Below are 21,235 nucleotides of genomic sequence, written 5' to 3'. Positions count from 1 at the left end.
TAACATTCCTGTACTGTCTAGCGAGCAGATTTTATCAAAGCTCACAGGAAGATAAAACTGGAGATCGTCTGCATAACAGTGGTATGCATTTCCATACTTCCGAAAAATAGAGCTTAGAGGAAGCATATACAGAGAGAAAAGCAACGGTCCCAAAATGGACCCCTGAGGTACACCCAGGGCTTAATTTGAGCCGGAACACGCCGGAACATGTTCCGTCACCTCCGACATTGGATCCAGAACCTTTTTTTATTGGATCCGGCACCTCCTGTGTCACTAAAATTAATTGCCTAAATGAAAAAAATAAAATTACTGTTTGTGTAGTGTTCAATGTTTGTGACACATGACTTGCGCGCTTGTTGTAGGCCTACTAGTTGAGATTGCTGTTAGCCTCGATCGTTTCACTCAGGGGGAAAATGTCAAAAAGACAGAAAAGTTTGCTTAACTTTTTCAAATAGTCTACGCTGGCCAGTCAGATCCCAAACAAGCAAAAATCGTTTCCGCTGATCAAGAAGGAGACCACGGTGGACACAGCAGTAGCCTAGTATCGACATAATATCTCGTTATTTCGACAAAATAAGGGGACATTCTAATCTGCATTAAGCCACATTAAGCGTTCTTATAATGGTTTTCTATGGGAGGAAAATGCTTAACGTGTAATTGCGTTCATATTCTGGGCTCATCTGATTTTTTGTACATAGCATAGCCTTGTTATGATTTTAGTATCATAATGATTAATAAATACACGCACAATTATCCGTGAACTTGATTTGAACAAATGCCTTTCAACTTGTGTGTGCAAAATTCTGAATTAGCCTAAACGAATGTGCAGCAATTTGTACAAATAGAGAGTATGTAGGCCTACTAACTGTTGTAGCCATTAAATAAGAGCATTTAGTTTCATATTTGTTAAAATATTATAATGGTTTTTTTGTTGTTGTTTTTTTTGTTTTTTTCATTTATGTTGATTTATGAAAAGTGAACAGCACGACCGAGTAAGATAGGATGCGCAATATGAGACATGGAGCGGGTCAGACATGATTTTGACCACTTCATCAAGTTGTTTTGTAGAAAGCCTTTCTTTAAAGTGAATTTCGTTTTGTATAAATTGTATCTTAATTTTAATCAATTTTTCATCAACCAATTGCCTGGATTTAATTAATAAGAAGGAAATATATCTGACAATCATGGAGGCGCCCGCGCGGTCACTTGCATTGCACGTGAACTGGAGCGCATCTCATCCTAACTTAACGAAACTCAGCGTATGCCTCACACAGACATGAGAAATACATCAAATAGCCTACACAAAGCTTGAAATGTCTTTAAACGAAATCATTCAAAACGAAAAAAGAAAAAGGCTACTCTCTGATTATGTAATCCATTAGGCCTATTTATGTGCATTTCTCTCTATAGGCGCGTTCACACGGAGATGGCGATCGTCAACTTCATCTTTGCAGCCGAGTCGACACTGTCAGAGAAAACACTTGTTTATTAATAAAAATCAATACACGCGTCACCGGATTTACAAATGCACATCTTGCTTGTTGCACGCACACATATTATGTCGAAATAACGAGATGCGTTGAAATAACATTATTATTAATAATAGCCTACATCTTTTAGAATATTTGATTGAATGCTAAATGTTGCGCTTGTTCAATTTAATAAAATTAAAACTTTAATTGTGATCATTAACATAACTGAATATTAAATATTTAGTGGCCAAGTTTTGCGCAGCTCCCCCCGTCAATGATCTAGCACCCCTCAGCACATGCGTTAAAAATTATCTGGCGCCACCCCTGCAGAGAAGCTATGTAGGCAGTGTAATCTTTTAAAAAAAAAAATTTGTTCCGTTACCTCCAACCCCCGTTTTGAGTCGCCGGATCCAGCCCCCCTCTGCGCTCCGGGACCTCCCACTTTACAAATTAAGCACTGGGTACACCACAAACTAAAGGGGCCAATGTGGAAGAAAAGTCTCCCAGATTCATAGCAACTGTCCTGTCTTTCAAATATGAGGCAAACCACTGAAGGGCTGTACCCTGGACAGCAATCCAACACTCCAGACAGTTGAGAAGAATCTCATGGTCAATCGTATCGAAAGCAGTGCTTAGATTTAATAAAACTAGAACAACATGTGATCCTGAGTCCAACGATGATAATATATCATTAGTGACCTTGAGCAATGCAGATTCTGCGCTATGACAGGGCCTAAAGCCCGACTGGAATGTGTCTAAAATATCAAAAGTAATCAAATGAGAACAGAGCTGTGAATAGACCACTTTCTCTAGAATCTTAGAGATGAAAGGCAATTTAGAAATGGGTCTATAGTTGTTATATACTGTATGATCCAAATTAGTTTTTTTTTTAACAAAGGATGAAGAATTGCATGTTTGAAACTATTTGGTACTACTCCACTCATCAAGGAGCTGTTAATTATAGCTGTTAGGCTAGAACTCACAGTATGAAAAACATCTTTAAAAAGATGAGTAGGGAATATCCAGTCTGCAGCTACCTCCATTAATTTTCAAGACCATATCTGCCAGCTATGCTGATGAAACTATAAGTCAGTGAAAAAGTTAGACGGCGCACGATTAATTGATGCTTCAGCTTTTCTGCGCTCTTGTCTAAGAGAGCGTGTCATATTGCTTAGCCAAGGTTGAGATGTTCCCTTTTGTTTCTTTAATTTAAGAGGGGCAACACAACCTAAGGCAAGAGCACATGATAAAAAAGCCTCAACCAGCACTTCAGTGTCCTCTCCACTTAAGACTTTGTCTGTAACGTGATAAATAAAGTTCATAAAAAAGGTTTGCAGTTGAAGAATTAATGGACCTAGCATAATGTAAAGGCTGAGAAAAAGTTGGATGGATATAATAACAAACAGCATTGAATACCACTGAACAATGGTCGGAAATGCCTACGTCTGAAACCACCAAATTAGATACAGAAATACCAAATGATAACACAAGATCTAGTGTATGACCTTTCTTATGAGTAGAACCAGTAACGTGTGAAATTAAAAGACTCAATAATAGAAAGAAATTCATTCACCAATGGCTTTAATGGGCAGCATAAATTAACATTAAAATCCCCCAGTACCAAAAGTTTATCACAGCGAGACACCAATGTAGAGAGAAAATCAGAAAAGTCCTGGATGAAATCCTTATTGGGTTTAGGGGGTCTATATACCAAAGCACAGAAAAAAGAATCAAGAGTATCAATCTGTAGTAATTGTACCTCGAATTCACCCAAAGCCCGAGGTTAAAAAGTCATTCAAAATAAAAGCCTTGTACGATATGGAACGTGCATTTAAGAGACCCATTTTTATAGAGGTGATTTCTGTCTTTTCCAACGGGACACTGGCAGTATATTTTAACACGCTAAGATTGTTAACATTAACAACGTTTTACGTCGTTTAGACCATTCATCTGATGGCAGTGAGAAGACCAGATGACTGGAATGTGACTGTCAGAGGAAGCCATCTGAAAACTGCTATAACAGCGATGTGATCCACGATGCACATACCGTGGTCGACGCGTAATTCCTAGGGCAGCATATCGATTATAAACTCTGACTGGCAATCGGTGCAAAGATTTTAAACGTAGTAAGTCAGATTATGAGTAATATAAAGCCATATCTAAAACAAAACAACAGTCTGAGCATGCTGGCAGACAGATAGGATCCGATTGAAATTGGCGATGATCAACAGGGAGAGTCCAACAAACCAAGACTAATAGCAGGGATAACATTATCAGTTTCCGCTTACAATCCAGAGTTAGTAGTAGACATCCAATCGTACCATAGATGAACACAATACAGGAATCAAGCAGCATCAACCTGGTACGCATCCTTCATCGCAGATTTTAATGAGAACAGCAGAACAAACAGTAGCGTAGTTTCAAGCACCAGGTTCCTGAAAGCGTTTGCTCATGTAGAATATTTCTTGGCCGTTTTCTGTCATACGTTAAATTTAATGTTTTAAAGATGTTTTATTTTTATTATGGGGATGGGGGGGGCGAGGCGTATTCAGTCTCCCCTCCGTAATGTGACGACCAGGTCATGCTTTCCCAATGACTAGAAACAAAGGGTCCGACCACGGGCTGAAGGTTTGGAGGCAGTGCGGGGTGACGTGCACCCGGTAAGTGGAGGAGGGTCCGACTGCGGCATGGGCGTAAAGACGAGCCACATAAACTCCCCAATGGGCATTCCTGTAGCGGTTTATCAACCGATCAGAAAGAGTTTTGCACTGCCTTCTGGGAAAGGCGTAATTCCCGCTTTTTGGCTTCATTTAGTCCTAGGTAAAAGTCTTTACGAGTCTTTCTATGGTAGAAGCTACATCAAAGAGTTAGCGTATTTGTTTCATGAGAATTTATGTCCGTAAGTATAATTTATTTGTACAGTTTGAGCAATTTTTAGCATCGTGTTAGAATGTGGTTGGACCCTCTTCAGTGACAACGAAAGCAAGCAAGTTAGCAAGTTAGTTAACGATGTCATGGCATGGCATGGGTATAAGCTACGTCAAAGAGTTAGCGTATTTGTTTCATGAGAATTTATGTCCGTAAGTATAATTTATTTGTACAGTTTGAGCAATTTTTAGCATCGTGTTAGAATGTGGTTGGACCCTCTTCAGTGACAACGAAAGCAAGCAAGTTAGCAAGTTAGTTAACGATGTCATGGCATGGCATGGGTATAAGCTACGTCAAAGAGTTAGCGTATTTGTTTCATGAGAAGTTATGTCCGCAAGTATAATTTATTTGTACAGTTTGAGCAATTCCAGCGTCATGTTAGAATGTGGTCGGACCCTCTTCTGTGACAACGAAAGCAAGCAAGTTAGTTAACGATGTCATGGCATGGCATGGGTAACGTTATAATTGAGGCTCGGCGTAAGCCATAGTTCTAGGTTCAGCTAGCCAGAATGGAGTTAGATTTTTTTGTTTTATATACAATCTATGATTGCTTAGGTAAGTTAAATACTGACAAAACTAGTCATCGTGTTTTTGTGGCAACGTTTAAAAACATGTCAGCAACGCACATTATTTCTTTCCATCTTAACGTCATTCAAAGTAAAGATGTAAAAAACATTATGCATCCATGTTGCTTGTTTGTTGAACACGTTAGACAACGCAGCAAGTTCAAGCAGCACCAAGATGGTATAAGAATACATTTGAGTTTGGTTAATGTTCTCCATATGTCTTCCTTTCACTGTAGTTACACTCTTCAGTACTGTCCAGCGGTCAGAAGCCGCAATACCAAAGATGCCCAGACCCAGGCTGCACACTGCTCCACTGCCATTTCTGTCCTCATTACAAGGGGGACTATGCCAGGGTGGAAACCCACATACAGAGCCATCTAAAGACGGTGGTGCATCATGGAGGTATGTTTTAGATAGATAGTTAAGCCTTTGTTGTCTCCAGAGTGGAGAAATTCATCTTTGGGAAGTGAGAGTCTGGCACGGGTACACATAAAATCATGTTTACACAATATAAGCAAAACACACACCCACACATAGACATGCATACACAGAGAGATTCCCCTCCCCATTATAAGTACATATCATATAAAATAGCCCCATGATAAGTATTCAAGTAACGCACAGTCCACAATCTGCATCACAATCACAATATTCTATTGCACACTGCCTCATTACCTCATGTATTGCACACAGCCTACAACATGTATTGCATCCTACCCTATATCATGGCCTTCCTTTAAATATTGTCCCATCAGTATAGTAAATAAATAAATGAATACAGACACTCATAAACACACACACAGACCACATACCCCTCCACCAATTACGCATCATAAGATTCTCCCCATCTATGTTATGCACAATCCACAAATCTGCATCACTTAATCAGAAGATCATAAAGTTATAAAAAGTGTTTGTCCTATATTGCACACTGACTCATGTATTGTACACAGCCTGTCGCATACTGTATATTGCACTATGCCCTGTATCATGGTCTTCTATGAAATCTTCTATTGATTGGTTATAAAATTACAAAAATAATGTTATTAGTGATGAAGTTACTGATGGTCAGCTGTCTTTGCCATATTTGCCAAGCCATTGTTTCACGTTACGTGGGCCAACTATTAGATTTTTTTACTTTTTTAGTTCAGAATTTTTGATGTACATATGCAATGTGGGCTGCAGAAAGGGCAGTCACTACCACTGCTGTGGTTGTGGCCTCACATTTCTGAGGAGGAATAATTTATTGAGACACCTCAACACCTGCCAATCACAGAATGCACAGGGGGCAAACCAGAGATCAGAGCACCAGTCCCAGGCTCACCCTGTGCTGGATGAACCAACACTAACATCAACATCAACAACGACAACAGTTGGCAGATCTTCTCAAGTGAGACGGGTGCAGTGTGCAGTTGTGTTGAATAAAAAAAATCTTAAACAACACATGAAGAGACGACACCTGATTGTCAAAGAAGATATAAGAGTGGATCGTTGTTACGCCCCGTGGCTCAAAAAGGGATGCAACAAAAATTGGGACACACGAGAAAGCCAAATTTTGAAAAATTAACAAATTAACAAAAAGAAAAACTATACAAAAACTATGTATTGTTAGCCTGGATGCCAGCCGAAACTTAGCCCCGCCCACAAAATTTTTAGGTCGGGAAGTTCGGTCTGGACTCGTTCCGTTGAGGAGCTATTATGCCCGAACAAAAATTGTTCGGACCAATCAAATTGTCAGGGCGGGCTTTATACGATGATGGACAGATGAGCAACGGTAACGTAATCATCCACGTCATCAAAGAGCGCTTGGGTTGAATTCAAATGACTGCCGCTGAAGAATTGAGATTTCACGAGTTCACGCTTACAAATAAGTCAGATAGAATAAATGCATATTTGGCGTGCTGTCTGAGGAGAGGGCGGGCTCGGTATTCGGCCCGAACCCAAAGTACTCCCCCCGTATTCCAGGCTGTGGAAGAACAAGCCGAGAGTGAGTGGAGGGATGCTGAAAACTGTCAAGGAATGTTAGGTGAGTTGACAGAGAGAATAAATATATGCTTCCTCTCATGCTGATAGGGTAGACATGGTAATTGTTTGATGACAAGTTGATTGGATTAATTATTTGAATGTGCTCCTCCTGAACTTTGTTTATAAAACATCATGTGTAGATTCCGCCATTGCATCTGTTATAGAAGATATCGACAGCGCATTAATTTTAAAAGAGGAACAGAGAACCGCGATCGGAAACATGAATGAAAAACATACGTCACTTACTCCGTTGCTCTGATTGGTTGTAGGTCTATCCAATTGAGTGCAGAGGCATTTTTTTTCCTGGTTCGGTTGAAACACCCCATAATCAAAGCTCAATGGAGCAGTATCAGACTCACATTCTGACTAGAATCTGAGTATGACGACGTCAGGCTAATGTATTGTAGCAGTCAGGTGTCAGTAGTGTCATGTTAGATGAATGCATGGAAATGTAATGTGCTGTGGTGTATGATGCATGCAAAAAAGAACCAAAACCAAACGAAAGCAATCAAATAGGCCGCGCTCTCTGCCATCCATCTTGCGTCTTTTTAAAGGAGAAAAGGGAAATCGGCAACAGGTGTCACCGATGAAATCAGGTAGGAGGGCGGAGTAATCCATCCATGGATAAGGAAAACCCCAATGGAAGACGCAGGTCATCACAATCGCCATTTAGCGTGTGGAATATATGCTGTTTTAAAGTCATTTAACAGTAACAGTGGGCCCATTCATGTCCAGAAAAAAACATCTGGCATGAACCACCAAATTAGGTGCGCAGTGGATGACTGTATCCGAAACACAGAGGTAATGCACAGGAGTGGTTTCGTTACATATGACTGTGCCCATATTCAGTCACTGAAGTATTGTCCACCACCCCTCACCTCTAAGATCCAGCTTGAGGAAGATGTCTTCAGAGAAATTGTGAGCAGCAAGTGGTTCGGTGAAGAGAAAACCACAAGATATGTCTCCATAAACAAGCAGCAGCAAGTGAGGAAGGCATACCTTTCAGTATTGAGGTTCAAGTTGGAAGCTCTTCCACAAGGAAATTTGTGTCTGTTTATGAGCCACACCTCTCCTACTGCAACCAGTTTGGCAAAATGATGGTAACTTAGTCAAAAACACATGGCACTGTCATTGTGCTACAGGAAAACAGGCTTGTATTCACAAGTGCATTGCCAAGTGGCACCTATTCCAAACAATGAAGGAGCATTTTGAAAATACAAATGATAAGGCTGAAGAAGAACATGTGCATTTCATATAATTTGTTATTGAAAATCTCTTATTCCAGACACACACAGCTCTAGGTCGAGCTATTGAAACATGTGAGCTGACCTCAGGACAAAAATATCCCAACAAGAACACTGTGATACATGGGTACCTTCATTTTGAAGCGTTAACAGATCATAATTATGATTTTGCCTGTGTTCACTGTGGACCCACCTATTGTCGTCATGGATCTCCACAAGAAATGAAGCCTAGCGCAAGTTCTGCCAGGAAGACTCAATCGTTCACGTCATGTATTACCTTCTCTTCTATCCAATCATATCCTAATAGCCAGTATAAAAGGGTGGTACTTACACGTCTGAGTTCGCAGATGCTGTCGCTTCAACTCAGTTCGCAGAAATGACACCGGCGTTCACTCACTCGCGTTTCGATTCCAATCATAACACAAGTCATATCGTTGATTTGATCTCAGCAATTTTCGCGGTGCGCAAGTGCGACACAATTGTGTAGGAAACAAGAATGTGGCGGCTTTAAATCTCACGGGTTTTTCAAGTTCAAGTTGAAGTTCCACTTTCAAGGCTTTTACGTTGGTAGGCGCTTCCAGCGGCCACTGTTTACATGTCCCCATTAATATGATTAAACTTCATTCAGGTAAGTATATTAATTTGCTACTCCACTGCTCCTTCATCAGCGGTAAAGTTCAAATGGTGACTGTGGTGACGTGGTAGTTTTCTTAAAAAAAAAAAAAAAAAACTGCCGATACAGTCTGCAATGCAACATAGCCTACTGTAACATTTAAAAAAAGTAGGGCCGGATAGCTCGCTGATGGTTATAGCAGTTGCAAGCAAAGATTCACGTAACGGATATCCACAGCGCAGTAGGCTACTAATCTATTTCAGCGTTGTCGATCCCACGCACTCATGGTTAGTTGCAAAATATTAACAGCTGGTTGCTGAAAAGAATTAAAACAAGCTTAAGAGCAACTAAGATATCAAATTGGCTTATATGCAATAGGGCTTGGGCGTCGTGACGTCATACTTGGCGTGGCGGCCATGTTGATGGCCTCGCGAATGTAAACATACAGCAAGTCGAACGAGGAGAAGCAGAGTTGGGAGAAAGAAAAGAAAGAAAAAAGATGTTAAAATCCCGAAAAGGATGTGGAATTTACCGGGATACGTTAAATAGGGAAACCAGGGACCAGTATGTGGACAAACTTTCCTGTAAAATATCCCGTATTTTAATACCTTACTCTCATAACATTAATGTTAGCCCTTCCATCGGACCTGTCAGTCTCTGTAACGTTACTATTGTCCTGTTGCTACCCCCTTGCCCTTCCAGCAAAACAGATGTTTTCAAAGCATCGTTTTGCTTACTTGAAGGCAACCTTAGCGTGATATTGGCCTTTTTAAGATAACAGCGTGGTTGTTGTGAGAGCACGATTTCACGCCAATCTAATCAAAGTCACGTTAGACCTAGCTTCACAACTCGCTTAGTTAATGCTGCAGTTTTGTAGTACGAATTTTTGCTGTCAGCAGAGGGATAGCAACAGAAAGATTAATGTTGAAATTTTCATTTTTCAGGATATTTTATAGGAAAATACTAAAACGGGAAGACAGAGGGAAAAGAGCTCAAATGCGTGAGAAACCCGGAAAAAAACGGGAGGGTTGACAGCTACTAACTACACTTTTTTGCCGATTTTGTCCACATAACGTTACTGGTCCCTGGCTTCCCTATTTAATGTATCCCCGTAAATTCCACATCCTTTTCGGAATTTTAACATCTTTTTTCTTTCTTTTCTTTCTCCCAACTCTGCTTCTCCTCGTTCGACTTGCTGTATGTTTACATTCGCGAGGCCATCAACATGGCCGCCACGCCAAGTATGACGTCACGACGCCCAAGCCCTATTTACAGCTCGCGCTCCTCATCTGCTCACTCACCATGTGAGAGTGCCTTCCATCTTAAAGGAGCATTATGGGATGATTATAGTATCAAAATGATTAACACGTGCAAGCACACTTATCAATGAACTTGATACATGTTGCAGAAATGTTTTATCCATGCCTTTCAACTTGCGTGTGCAAAATTAAAAATTGAATGAATGTGAAGCAATTTGTACAAATAGAAACATTTTTGTGAATACAAATGTTTTCCTTTGTATTAGTGTATCGTAATTTGCGCATGCAACACAGAAGATGTGCATGTGTGGATCAGGTGACACGCGTGCATTCATTGATGTCTTTTCTGAGCCGATCTCCTTTGATTCATTTGGATTTTGAGACTTTCTTTTCGCGGTTTTTAAGCATTTCACAACCCACACACAAACAACTACAAATGAATAGGCCTGGTGCTAATTATTAATGTGTGCACAACTACCCATCTATTTGACAAATTCACAAATGTGCGTCACTACATTTAAACTAATACAATACAACTTGTGTGTGCAAAATCCAAAATCACATGAATGTGCAGCATTTTGTACAAATAGTTGTTAATACATAGTTGTTAATACAAAACCTCGATTTTGTATTAATGTAGGGCAGAATTTGTGCATGCAACAAGTAAGATGTGCATTTGTGGATGAGGTGACACGCGTGCATTCATTGACTCGTTTCTGAGTCGATCCTATTTGATTCATTTGGATTTTGAGACTTTCAATTCGCGGTTTCGCCTTGCTCGATCCACACACAGATGTCTGAGTAAACCTGCTACCACTAGACGGCAGTATTCTGCTAAAACAGACAACGGCAGCGTAATCAAGCGTTCTTCCCCATTTAAGACGCTTAATGTGAGTGATATTGAAGCACCAAATTTAGTACACAATATTGGCCTACCTTATTAATAAAGCATACTTTATAGAAGCAAACCATTATAAAACGCTTAACGTGCAATAGCGCGTTGCATGTTCAATAAGGTGTATTGGCTACTGAGTTTAAATATCACTGTCTTACTGCATTGACGTTAAGTTTTTTCTTTATAATATGCTCTATGGGAGGAAAACTATATAGCCTACAGACAAGAGCCTATATGAACGCGACGTATTTCGCGACGCATTTCCCTTCCTGAGTCTGTTAAAAAGAAAAAGCTTAACATGGCATAAGCTTGCCATTTTTTCCTGTTAAAAAAAAAACGTGAAATTTCGCAGTTGCGTTCATATTATAGGCTTATTTTTATCTGACTACACATTGTATTAGTATACAAGCTTTGGAATTTGAAAATGTCTGTTTTTAAATGTTAAAGACGATTTTCGCAGTACATTTGTTTTCCCTTGACCCTTAAGCCACTGTTATAGGCTATAGTCTTAGTATAGCACGATGAGTTTTAACATGCAACCATTGTATATCGACATGAAATATTAATTGAAAATCAACTGGCCCTACGTGTGTGTAGCTGCAAATTTCTACATGAGAACGCTTTGACGCGCTAACCACAGCTCATGATGCACAAGGGGACGTCTGCCAATTCCACTAACTGCGTTAAAACATATAATTTGTTTTAATTCAAATTACTTTTAATATTTAAAAACAGACATTTTCAAATTCCAAAGCTCGTAGAAGGTTCCTGTAAGACTGACTTACAAGTAAAATTTGGACAATACTTCCCTTAATGTATGTAGCCTGTATTCTGCAGAAAAATACTGTAATTCACCAAAAGGGTTTTTTTCCTGTTCAAAATGGTTGTAGTATGTTCCTAGTGACTAGACTGGCTTACTACAGGAGAAATTGTCAAAATACCTCCCTTCATGTAGCCTATTTACAGTAAACAATTATTATTTTATATAAAAAATACTGTAATTACCAAACAGGTTTTTGGTGACTTACTACAGGTGAATAATGCAAAAGTTCACCTGACTATCACTAGGAACGTACAACCTTTGGAACATGAATAGAAAAACAATTTACGGTAATTTAAAAAATTGTACTGTTCAATCGAGATATTGGCTGGACATACAGTAGGCTAAGTCAGTCTGCCCACTAGGCATTTACCATCATTTGAATGAATGACTGGACGTCTATATTTTTTTGACTGTGAGTGGAATTTGCAGATGGTCCCTTTAGAAAATGGGGCGAATATCAAACCTAAAACTTCACTGCTCTCTCGGACCGGTTGCTCTCCCATACACACGCAAAGTTAAACGCAACTGCAGAATTTCATGTTAAGCTTTTTCTTTTTAACAGGCTCAGGAAGGGAAATGCCATTAACGTGAAACGCCGCACGTCGCGTTCATATAGGCTCTTGTCTGTAGGCTATATAGTTTTCCTCCCATAGAGCATATTATAAAGAAAAAGCTTAACGTCAATGCAGTAAGACAGTGATATTTAAACTCAGTAGCCAATACACTTTATTGAACATGCAACGCGCTATTGCACGTTAAGCGTTTTATAATGGTTTTCTATGGGTGTTGTTCATAATCTGATTTAATCTGTTTGCCTCTATAAAGTATGCTTTATAAATAAGGTAGGCCAATATTGTGTACTAAATTTGGTGCTTCAATATCACTCACATTAGGCATCTTAAATGGGGAAGAACGCTTGATTACACTGCCGTTGTCTGTTTTAGCAGAATACTGCCGTCAGGTGGTAGCAGGTTTACTCAGACATCTGTGTGTGGATCGAGCAAGGCGAAACCGCAAAATGAAAGTCTCAAAATCCAAATGAATCAAATAGGATCGACTCAGAAACGAGTCAATGAATGCACGCGTGTCACCTCATCCACAAATGCACATCTTACTTGTTGCATGCACAAATTCTGGCCTACATTAATACAAAATCGAGTTTTTGTATTAACAACTATGTCTCTATTTGTACAAAAGGCTGCACATTCATGTGATTTTGGATTTTGCACACACAAGTTGTATTGTATTAGTTTAAATGTAGTGACGCACATTTGTGAATTTGTCAAATAGATGGGTAGTTGTGCACACATTAATAATTAGCACCAGGCCTATTTATTTGTAGTTGTTTGTGTGTGGGTTGTGAAATGCTTAAAAACCGCGAAAAGAAAGTCTCAAAATCCAAATGAATCAAAGGAGATCGGCTCAGAAAAGACGTCAATGAATGCACGCGTCACCTGATCCACACATGCATATCTTCTGTGTTGCATGTGCAAATTATGATACACTAAGGCTACGTTTACACGTGGATGGCTATTTTCATAAACGGACATTTCTCCCCTCTTCGTTTTCAAAAATAACATCGTGCACACGAACCTGTGTATATGCTGTCAAGAACATGCCAAACCTGTAGGTGGCAGTGTAACGAGAAGCTCAAGCCCACCTTAGCCAATCAGAATCCCGAAAATGGTCACATTCCGTGACGTCGCTGCCTAAAACTCTGTTTTTCTCTGTTTACATGCAAACGTGCAAACGAAGATTTTCAAAATCTCCACTCTGGCCGGAGTTTTTAGAAAGAATCGGTTTCATTGGCGAATCCTCCGTTTGCGTGTAAACGAAGGGTGCAAACGAAGGGAAATGTCTCCGTTTTTCAAAATAACCATGTACGTGTAAACGGGGCCTAATACAAAGGAAAACATTTGTATTCACAAAAATGTCTCTATTTGTACAAATTGCTTCACATTCATTCAATTTTGAATTTTGCACACGCAAGTTGAAAGGCATGGATAAAACATTTCTGCAACATGTATCAAGTTCATTGATAAGTGTGCTTGCACGTGTTAATCATTTTGATACTATAATCATCCCATAGAGCATTACCTATTCAACTTGATTTTCGCTTCTCTGAATTCGTTATTGCTTCGGAATTTATGGTGATTATCACTTCCCGACCGCCGGGAAGATTTCGACTTTTACCTAGATGATTGCAGACTTCAGAGCTATAAGACCATGAGAGCTATATTTTGTATAAAAAGTAATATTGATGGTGGTCTCATATTAAATACTATAATGCATCTTAATTATTTTACTAGTGCTTAATTTAGTATATTAATAGTTACCAGTTCCAGTTAAGTCATATTTTTAAACTATTTTCATTGTTGAAGTTTAAAAGCCTGGGTGTGCGACAAGGAGAAAACAGTGATTTTGACACCTATAAAGAGGTTGAAAAGTATGAAAAATCATAATAGGAAGGTAGTAAAAGGTTTTTAAGGAGGTTTTATTGTTAGTTTGAAAAAGAGGAATTTGTCCAAAATTATATGTATTTTAAAAAATATGACCAAAGTAGCCTACATAAAAGTGCCCATAATCTAAGAATCACCCATGTGTATATATATGTAGCAGGAGTATTTAATACAAAGGAAGTAAATGATACACTTACAGTGATAATAATTCTCTATATCTCTATATACAATTTGACTTGTGGCATATAGGCCTACAATGATATGATTTTTCATATCATCAAGATCTTTTAATACTTGCATTTAAGTTCTTCACTAACAGAAATATGGTACAACCACCATAACACTAAATAATTTTCTTGGCGACTACTTTAATCCACCGATATGTGTCAGAGAAATATTTACATTATAGGTATTTGATATTAAATGTACAACGGCAGACTAAGGATGGTCAGGTCAAAGGTCACAGACTTTGCCAAAACGTGCTTAACACAGTAGAACTATCAGTTATAAGTTTAGACTAATTCAAACCAATCACCAGACAAATCACAGTCAAGAAGACTCGAATGACATAACATTTACTCATCTTTATGATTTAAATGTTCACCTATTTTTCTATTCAAGGGACTCACTCGGTTGCCATGGCAGTGATCTCTCTGTCGTGAATAAAACTGTCAGGTGTACGCTGCGCAGCTGTGAAATATTTTCTACGCTCAAAAATCACATCAGAATATCAAGTGTGATTGAGGTTGTATCTTATCGGTATGCCGTCACCTTACTTCAGGTAAGTATGTATTAAGATTTAATAAGATATAAAAAAATAAAAATAAAAAAAAAATCTAAAAAATTCACTGTAAGTATCTCTTTAAGACAGGGCATTTATCTCTCCTCTGTTAACAATGGCCAACTCAGTGCCTAATTAAGTGATCCGATCATCTAGACCAGGGGTGTCCAAACTCAGTCCTGGAGGGCCACTGTCCTGCAGAGTTTAGCTCCAACCCCAATTAAACACACCTGAACCAGATAATCAAGGTCTGATTATCTGGTTCAGGTGTGTTTAATTGGGGTTGGAGCTAAACTCTGCAGTACAGTGGCCCTCCAGGACTGAGTTTGGACACCCCTGATCTAGACGAAGGATGCATATCCGTTCAGATTTGGACATTTGGAACAGCAAAGGTTAGATGAATTGCAGAGCCTGCTCAGGCTTCTTTCATTAGCGCTTTACCGAAATTATCTTATAGTGGCTGCTAACATCTTTTGGGTTCGAAGTGGTGGCAAAACTTATGTTGTATGTGCTAACGAGCTCGGTTGCATCACTAGGCAGATCCTCTTGTTAGACGATCATGCTATTCCTGAGACATTCATCTGGCAATCAGTAGTCTCCAATTTCATGATTAAGGTCACGCAAGCACATTTCTGACCTCTGCAATGCCATAGCTACGCACTTTAGTCTTCAGGCGGCTCTGCCCTTCAGCAACCCTTATCCATCACCCTGCCCTTCTCTAACAGTGATCATGTAAATTAGTCACTATGCTCAATCCAGCTAGACAGTGTATCACTGAAGGTGTGACTCACTACACCTTAAAAGCTTATATTTCTGCAGAATTGATTATAATGTTTCGCTTTTCTTTTCAGATTCCTTTATTTCCCATCCTGATCACGGACGGTTGTTCCTTGCTCGTCTACAAATTACGAAATCGATGTGTGGTGGATCTTCAGTGTCCCCAGGGTGTGTGTGAGTGGTTTGGCTAGGAATGCCCCAAATATATTTTCATATACTATGCTGGAATTATCATTGAAGGCGAGTATCATTATTGAACTGACTCTCAAGTTTCTGGTATCATTAACAAATTCTAAATTTAGCAATAAATTTTGTCCCTTCTCATCTATGATTAAAATTCCGCCCTAGATTCTCGGATCTCTTCTCCTATTTTCTACCTTAAAAAAGCATCTCTCTCTAAAGCCTGGTTCAGGACTCATCTATTTTTTTGTCACAAAAGCTGCAGTTATCTCCCTCCCAGTATACTGGTTATTCCCTCAGGATCGGGACAGCCACTACAGCAGATGAACGTGACATTTCTACTCCAGCTATCAAGATGCTGGGCAAATGGTCTTCCTCTGCATTTGAGTCCTACATAAGACCAGATTTAAAAACTATCCTCGAAGCTCAGCAAGCTCTCCAGTAACAGTTCAGGTAAATACCTATTTAAACACTGGTGGTGGTGTCTGGCCAAGTGGCTTTGCATGTATTATGATGGCTGTGGTCCATCGACTGAACTTAAAGACGGCCAGCAGCCACGTAGCAAATTAAATGGCTGCGATCCATGCGACAGATCCAAAAGTGGCTGAGACCCACGCGACAGATCCAAAGATGGCTGTGGCCCACATGACCGTAACAATATAATGGACAGTGGTCCATATGACAGAACTAAAAGATGGCCTGCGGTCCATGTGACAAATCAAAAGATGGCCTGTTTCCCATGTGTCCTATCAAAAGATGGCCTGTGGCCCATGTGTCCTATCAAAAGATGGCCTGTGGCCCATGTGTCCTATCAAAAGATGGCCTGTGGCCCATGTGTCCTATCAAAAGATGGCCTGTTTCCCATGTGTCCTATCAAAAGATGGCCTGTGGCCCATGTGTCCTATCAAAAGATGGCCTGTGGCCCATGTGTCCTATCAAAAGATGGCCTGTGGCCCATGTGTCCTATCAAAAGACTCCACCTAATTTTTGAGGGTGAGCTGCACCCCTGCCTTCGTCTTCAGGCAGGATATGCAGATTCCGTACCCTCGGAATGCGAGTTACGGACGGGGCCTATGCCAAAGAATTTGATTGTTTGCTGAGCTCTTAAATAAATGTTTATTTTCACAGTATTAATTCTTCCGAGTCTTCCTGGTAGAAATGAAGCCTAGCGCAAGTTCTGCCAGGAAGACTCAATCGTTCACGTCATGTATTACCTTCTCTTCTATCCAATCATATCCTAATAGCCAGTATAAAAGGGTGGTACTTACACATGTCTGAGTTCACAGATGCTGTCGCTTCAACCACCTCCATCCTCCCATCCACCACCAAGACGGGACTTTTCCTTCATCTCCCTAACATTTCTATGCTGGGTCCTCCCCTCCATCCTCCCCATCACCTCCAGACAGGCTCTCCCCTCTACCCTGAAGACGCCAGGATGTCCTCTCCTCCTTCCACCCCACCACCACCAGATGGGTGAGCTGCGCCCCTGCCTTCGTCTTCAGGCAGGATATGCAGATTCCGTACCCTCGGAATGCGAGTTACGGACGGGGCCTACGCCAAAGAATTTGATTGTTTGCTGAGCTCTTAAATAAATGTTTATTGTCACAGTATTAATTCTCCTGAGTCTTTCTGGTAGAACTGTGTTTTTAGCATGGCAGGTACAGTCCAGGTTTTATTCTAGAAAATGCCACCTCCCATTTATTGTCAACTATATTAATATTTATTATAACTTGTAGTCAGTGAACTAGAGAATCCACCTGATGGTTTTGATGGAAAGGTAGACATTGATGACTTCTGGGACTCTGTATGTCTAGAGAGAATCGCAAGGGCTTTTGTTCCAAGTAAGTGACTTTAATCTTAAATAATTGCCATGTTACCCACTGAAATACAATTCTCCACTACACTCTGTCAATGTCTATCTACTGCCCTTACAAACCCTAAGTACAGACTGTTTTCTTTCAGGTGACAGGCAAAATCCTTTCCAAGTAAAATCCTTTCCTTGTCACTAGTGATTGACAGGGAATCCATGTGTCACTCAAACTGACTGGTCAGTGGGTGTCAAATGTTTTTACAGGGGGAACGCCTGTATGGGGGAAACTGTTGCTGATTGTATTTTCCTTTGATTGTTGGGGGTGAAATTCACCCAAGCAGGTATTACGTAATGTTGACACCCTGAGTGTCAAAATCGTTGTTTGATCAATAGGGTAGCCTATATGTTAACTGAGTCAAAGTATTTGAGTCAAGACATTCAGGAATACGATTACCCCTACACCACACTGGCTATATTCATTAAAATAACATGTCTGGGGATGTTCTTTTAAAGGGCATCTTGCAGGTTAGACTACCCAGTGAGTCAATGTATAGAAAAATAATGTAGGAACTAGATTTAAATATAAATATATACTTATAAAACGCTATTAAGGCTTCTAGAGTCGTTTTTGTGAGAAAATTTTACTTCGCATCTGAAAACCGCCGGAAGTGACGTAACAGGAGGGAGTGCGGTCAAAGTAAACAATAGGAAAGCAATGGATCGCAATGACAGTTTGGACGCTGAGGAAATTGTAAATGTTTACTCGTATGACGGACATCAGCCATATAAGTTAATTATGAGCCTGCTATGCAGCCAAGAGAGCAAGACAGGCCAGGATTAGGCAGAACAAGAAATTGAGTTGTGGTGTGTGAGGAGACCAGGGCAGGTGTCTTGATGAGAGACCAGCGTTAGCTTATAGATATATCCACGTTAGCCGACGATATGTATAACAACACTATACTCCGATCACAATATTGTACAGATTATTATCATGTATCAGGCAATAGCAAAGTATTGGACCCTTAATATCTGCATGTGTTGTGTCAGCCATTAGGAGAAAGTTTCCAGAGAAAGAGGGACTTTATAAAGGCTTTGAATGGTCCCATTTTGGTGACAATGAATAAAAAATAATCACAACTGTCTTACTGTATAAAAACTTTATAAGAAGCAACAGACAACACAAACATATAAGTGGTTTTGTACAGATTGAAAATGAATTATAGAACTATTTATAATAATAAGTTTCGGCTGCAGACTAATAACAAACACATAAATGCATTACATTACAAGTTTATGTAGGATATGTTCATGAATTAAATTAAGACAAGGCACATTTTGTAAAACAGATGTATGAGTGATCTCTGACGGATCCGTGAACATGATGTTTCCTACCGGCGCCCGAACCACATTCTGACGGCGGACCGGGCAACCCGATTAAGATGCTGTGACAGTGTGCACATATCGCCGTCATCATATAACATCCATCATCAGTGATTATAATCATCCAGTCTATAGTGAACGCTACACACTACCATGTTTTTCGAAGCAGATGCAGAAGTCCCGTCTTTTCACCTGCACATAACGCAGTCAGGCAGGGAAGAAAGCACCATCCTGAATTGCAATCATCCGGAAACCTGTGGACTCAAAGTCCTGACAGGCCATAATTCACAATAATTTACCACGACAATGATTAATTGAAATACAATAACCACCGAAAACACACTGAACACCAACCTACTCTGCACTAAGTGAACGCAGAGCCCGGCAAACGACTCCCTCTCATGACGTAATATGACGCGATGATGAAAAAACAGCTTTTTCAACACGGTCAAGGAAACTGTCATTTCTACTAAATTTGTGCCCTTATGTCTTGCAAAACAATTTTAAATCCTGCATTAACTTTTCATATCGTATTTTCATACAAGTTTATATATTAATTTTGAAAGAAAAAAACCCTGCAAGATGCCCTTTAAGTCAAGTCAAGTCATCTTCATTTATATAGCGCTTTTAACAATGTAGATTGTTTCAAAGCAGCTTTACAGAAATAAACGTATAATTTAAGGTAACAGAGATTGTTTTGGCTTTATAGCGGTTCTTTAATAAAGTTATTTTCCAGCTAAAGTTAGTTTTGATTGATTCGCTTCCGTCGCAACAATCATTTGTTATTAAATTAGGCGCCGCTAAGACGACACCATTCTCTCTACACAGACTTTAAACGCGAACCTGTGAGAAACGCTGATGGCGTTCACATGCGCATTAAGAATTGGTTCTATAGTTATGTGCGTTTGAATATATGTGCGCAGGTTTGGAATTCCCTACAGACCAAGCCTAAACAAAGTACTGGTCTTTCCTTATAAATTTTGATACAGATTTTATGTATTTTATTTTGTCACTTCGGGGTAGGTACGCAAAACGAATTTTCCCGACAACGCCTTATCTGTAGAGTGGCAAATGTTCTTTTAATAACAACTGTGTGTGTGTGTTTGTGTGTGTGTGTGTGTGTGTGTGTGTGTTAGAGCCCGACCGATATATCGGCGGGCCGATATTATCGGCCGATATTAGGCATTTTCCAAAGTATCGGTATCAGCATTTATAATGGCCGATAAATGAATATTTAAAAAATAAATTAAAAGTGGACGAAACACCCTGCAACCATGTTATGAGTGTTGGCGCTGCATAGTTTGTCCACCAGAGGGCACTCTACGAGGAAGACTGCTAACATCAGTGAGCTTGGAAATCACAACAATCTTATTCTGCCTAAATAAAGTAATGATTACTGTATTTATAATTAGCATATCTGTAGTTCCAGTTCCTGCATTGTAAAACGTAAGTTAGGCACGCGAGGAGTGAACATTTAGACATGGAGAAAAAGTATCAAACAAAGCCTGTGCATAAAAGTTAGCTTTTCTTTTACACGTGTGTGAAATCCAAGTGTGCGTTGCTGACTTCATTTAGCCGCAGCATTAACGAGTCACATAATGTATTTAGTGCATCACTAAGTAGTAGATTTTAGAAGGCAGGCAGCAAATGATTGAAAATGGTTTGTTGTAGCTTGATGGAATAGATGGATAGAATTAAAAGAGTGCAGGTGGGATAAGCAAGTTGACATTGTAATTATAAGGTAGCTTATAACATTGACATTGACATGTGGCAGACGCTTTTATCAAAAGCGACTTACATTGCATTTCAAGGTACACATTTACAATCTTATCAGTTCTTGCTTTGAACCCATGACCTTGGCGTTGCAAGCACCAACGCTCTACTGTTTGAGCTAATGGAAAAGCAATAGGGACTAACTGGCAATAGGCACACACACCACACACACACACACACTAGGAGTGACCTTTGTATTGTTTAATAATAATACAAATGATGATGATAATAATAATATCATCATCATTGA

The 21,235-nt window shown here is 39.7% G+C and overlaps 1 protein-coding gene and 1 long non-coding RNA gene across 4 annotated transcripts in view; one reads left to right on the top strand and one right to left on the bottom strand.

Moving 5' to 3' along the window:
* LOC311088483 (nectin 1a) overlaps nucleotides 1-21,235 on the bottom strand; it is an 80,157-nt gene that overhangs the window by 44,565 nt on the left and 14,357 nt on the right. Inside the window, exon 1 of one of the 3 annotated variants that reach the window (XM_084122622.1) lies at nucleotides 17,291-17,401. The exons of the other annotated variants lie outside the window; for them this stretch is intronic. Within the exon in view, the coding sequence (XP_083978748.1) occupies nucleotides 17,291-17,333 (43 nt within the window). The 5' untranslated portion in view covers nucleotides 17,334-17,401. Of the gene's footprint in view, nucleotides 1-17,290; nucleotides 17,402-21,235 lie in introns of those variants that run through there. 3 annotated transcript variants of the gene reach the window in all.
* On the top strand, nucleotides 15,410-18,016 carry LOC311088484. The gene is made up of 3 exons (XR_014607509.1): nucleotides 15,410-16,475; nucleotides 17,309-17,863; nucleotides 17,985-18,016. It is a non-coding gene; the product is annotated as an uncharacterized lncRNA (long non-coding RNA).

Source organism: Abramis brama (assembly GCF_963993115.1).
Source record: "Abramis brama genome assembly, chromosome: 8".
Classification (NCBI taxonomy): Eukaryota; Metazoa; Chordata; class Actinopteri; order Cypriniformes; family Leuciscidae; genus Abramis; species Abramis brama.
The sequence above is the reverse complement of the archived record's forward strand: the minus strand, read 5'-3'. Positions and strand labels throughout refer to the sequence as shown.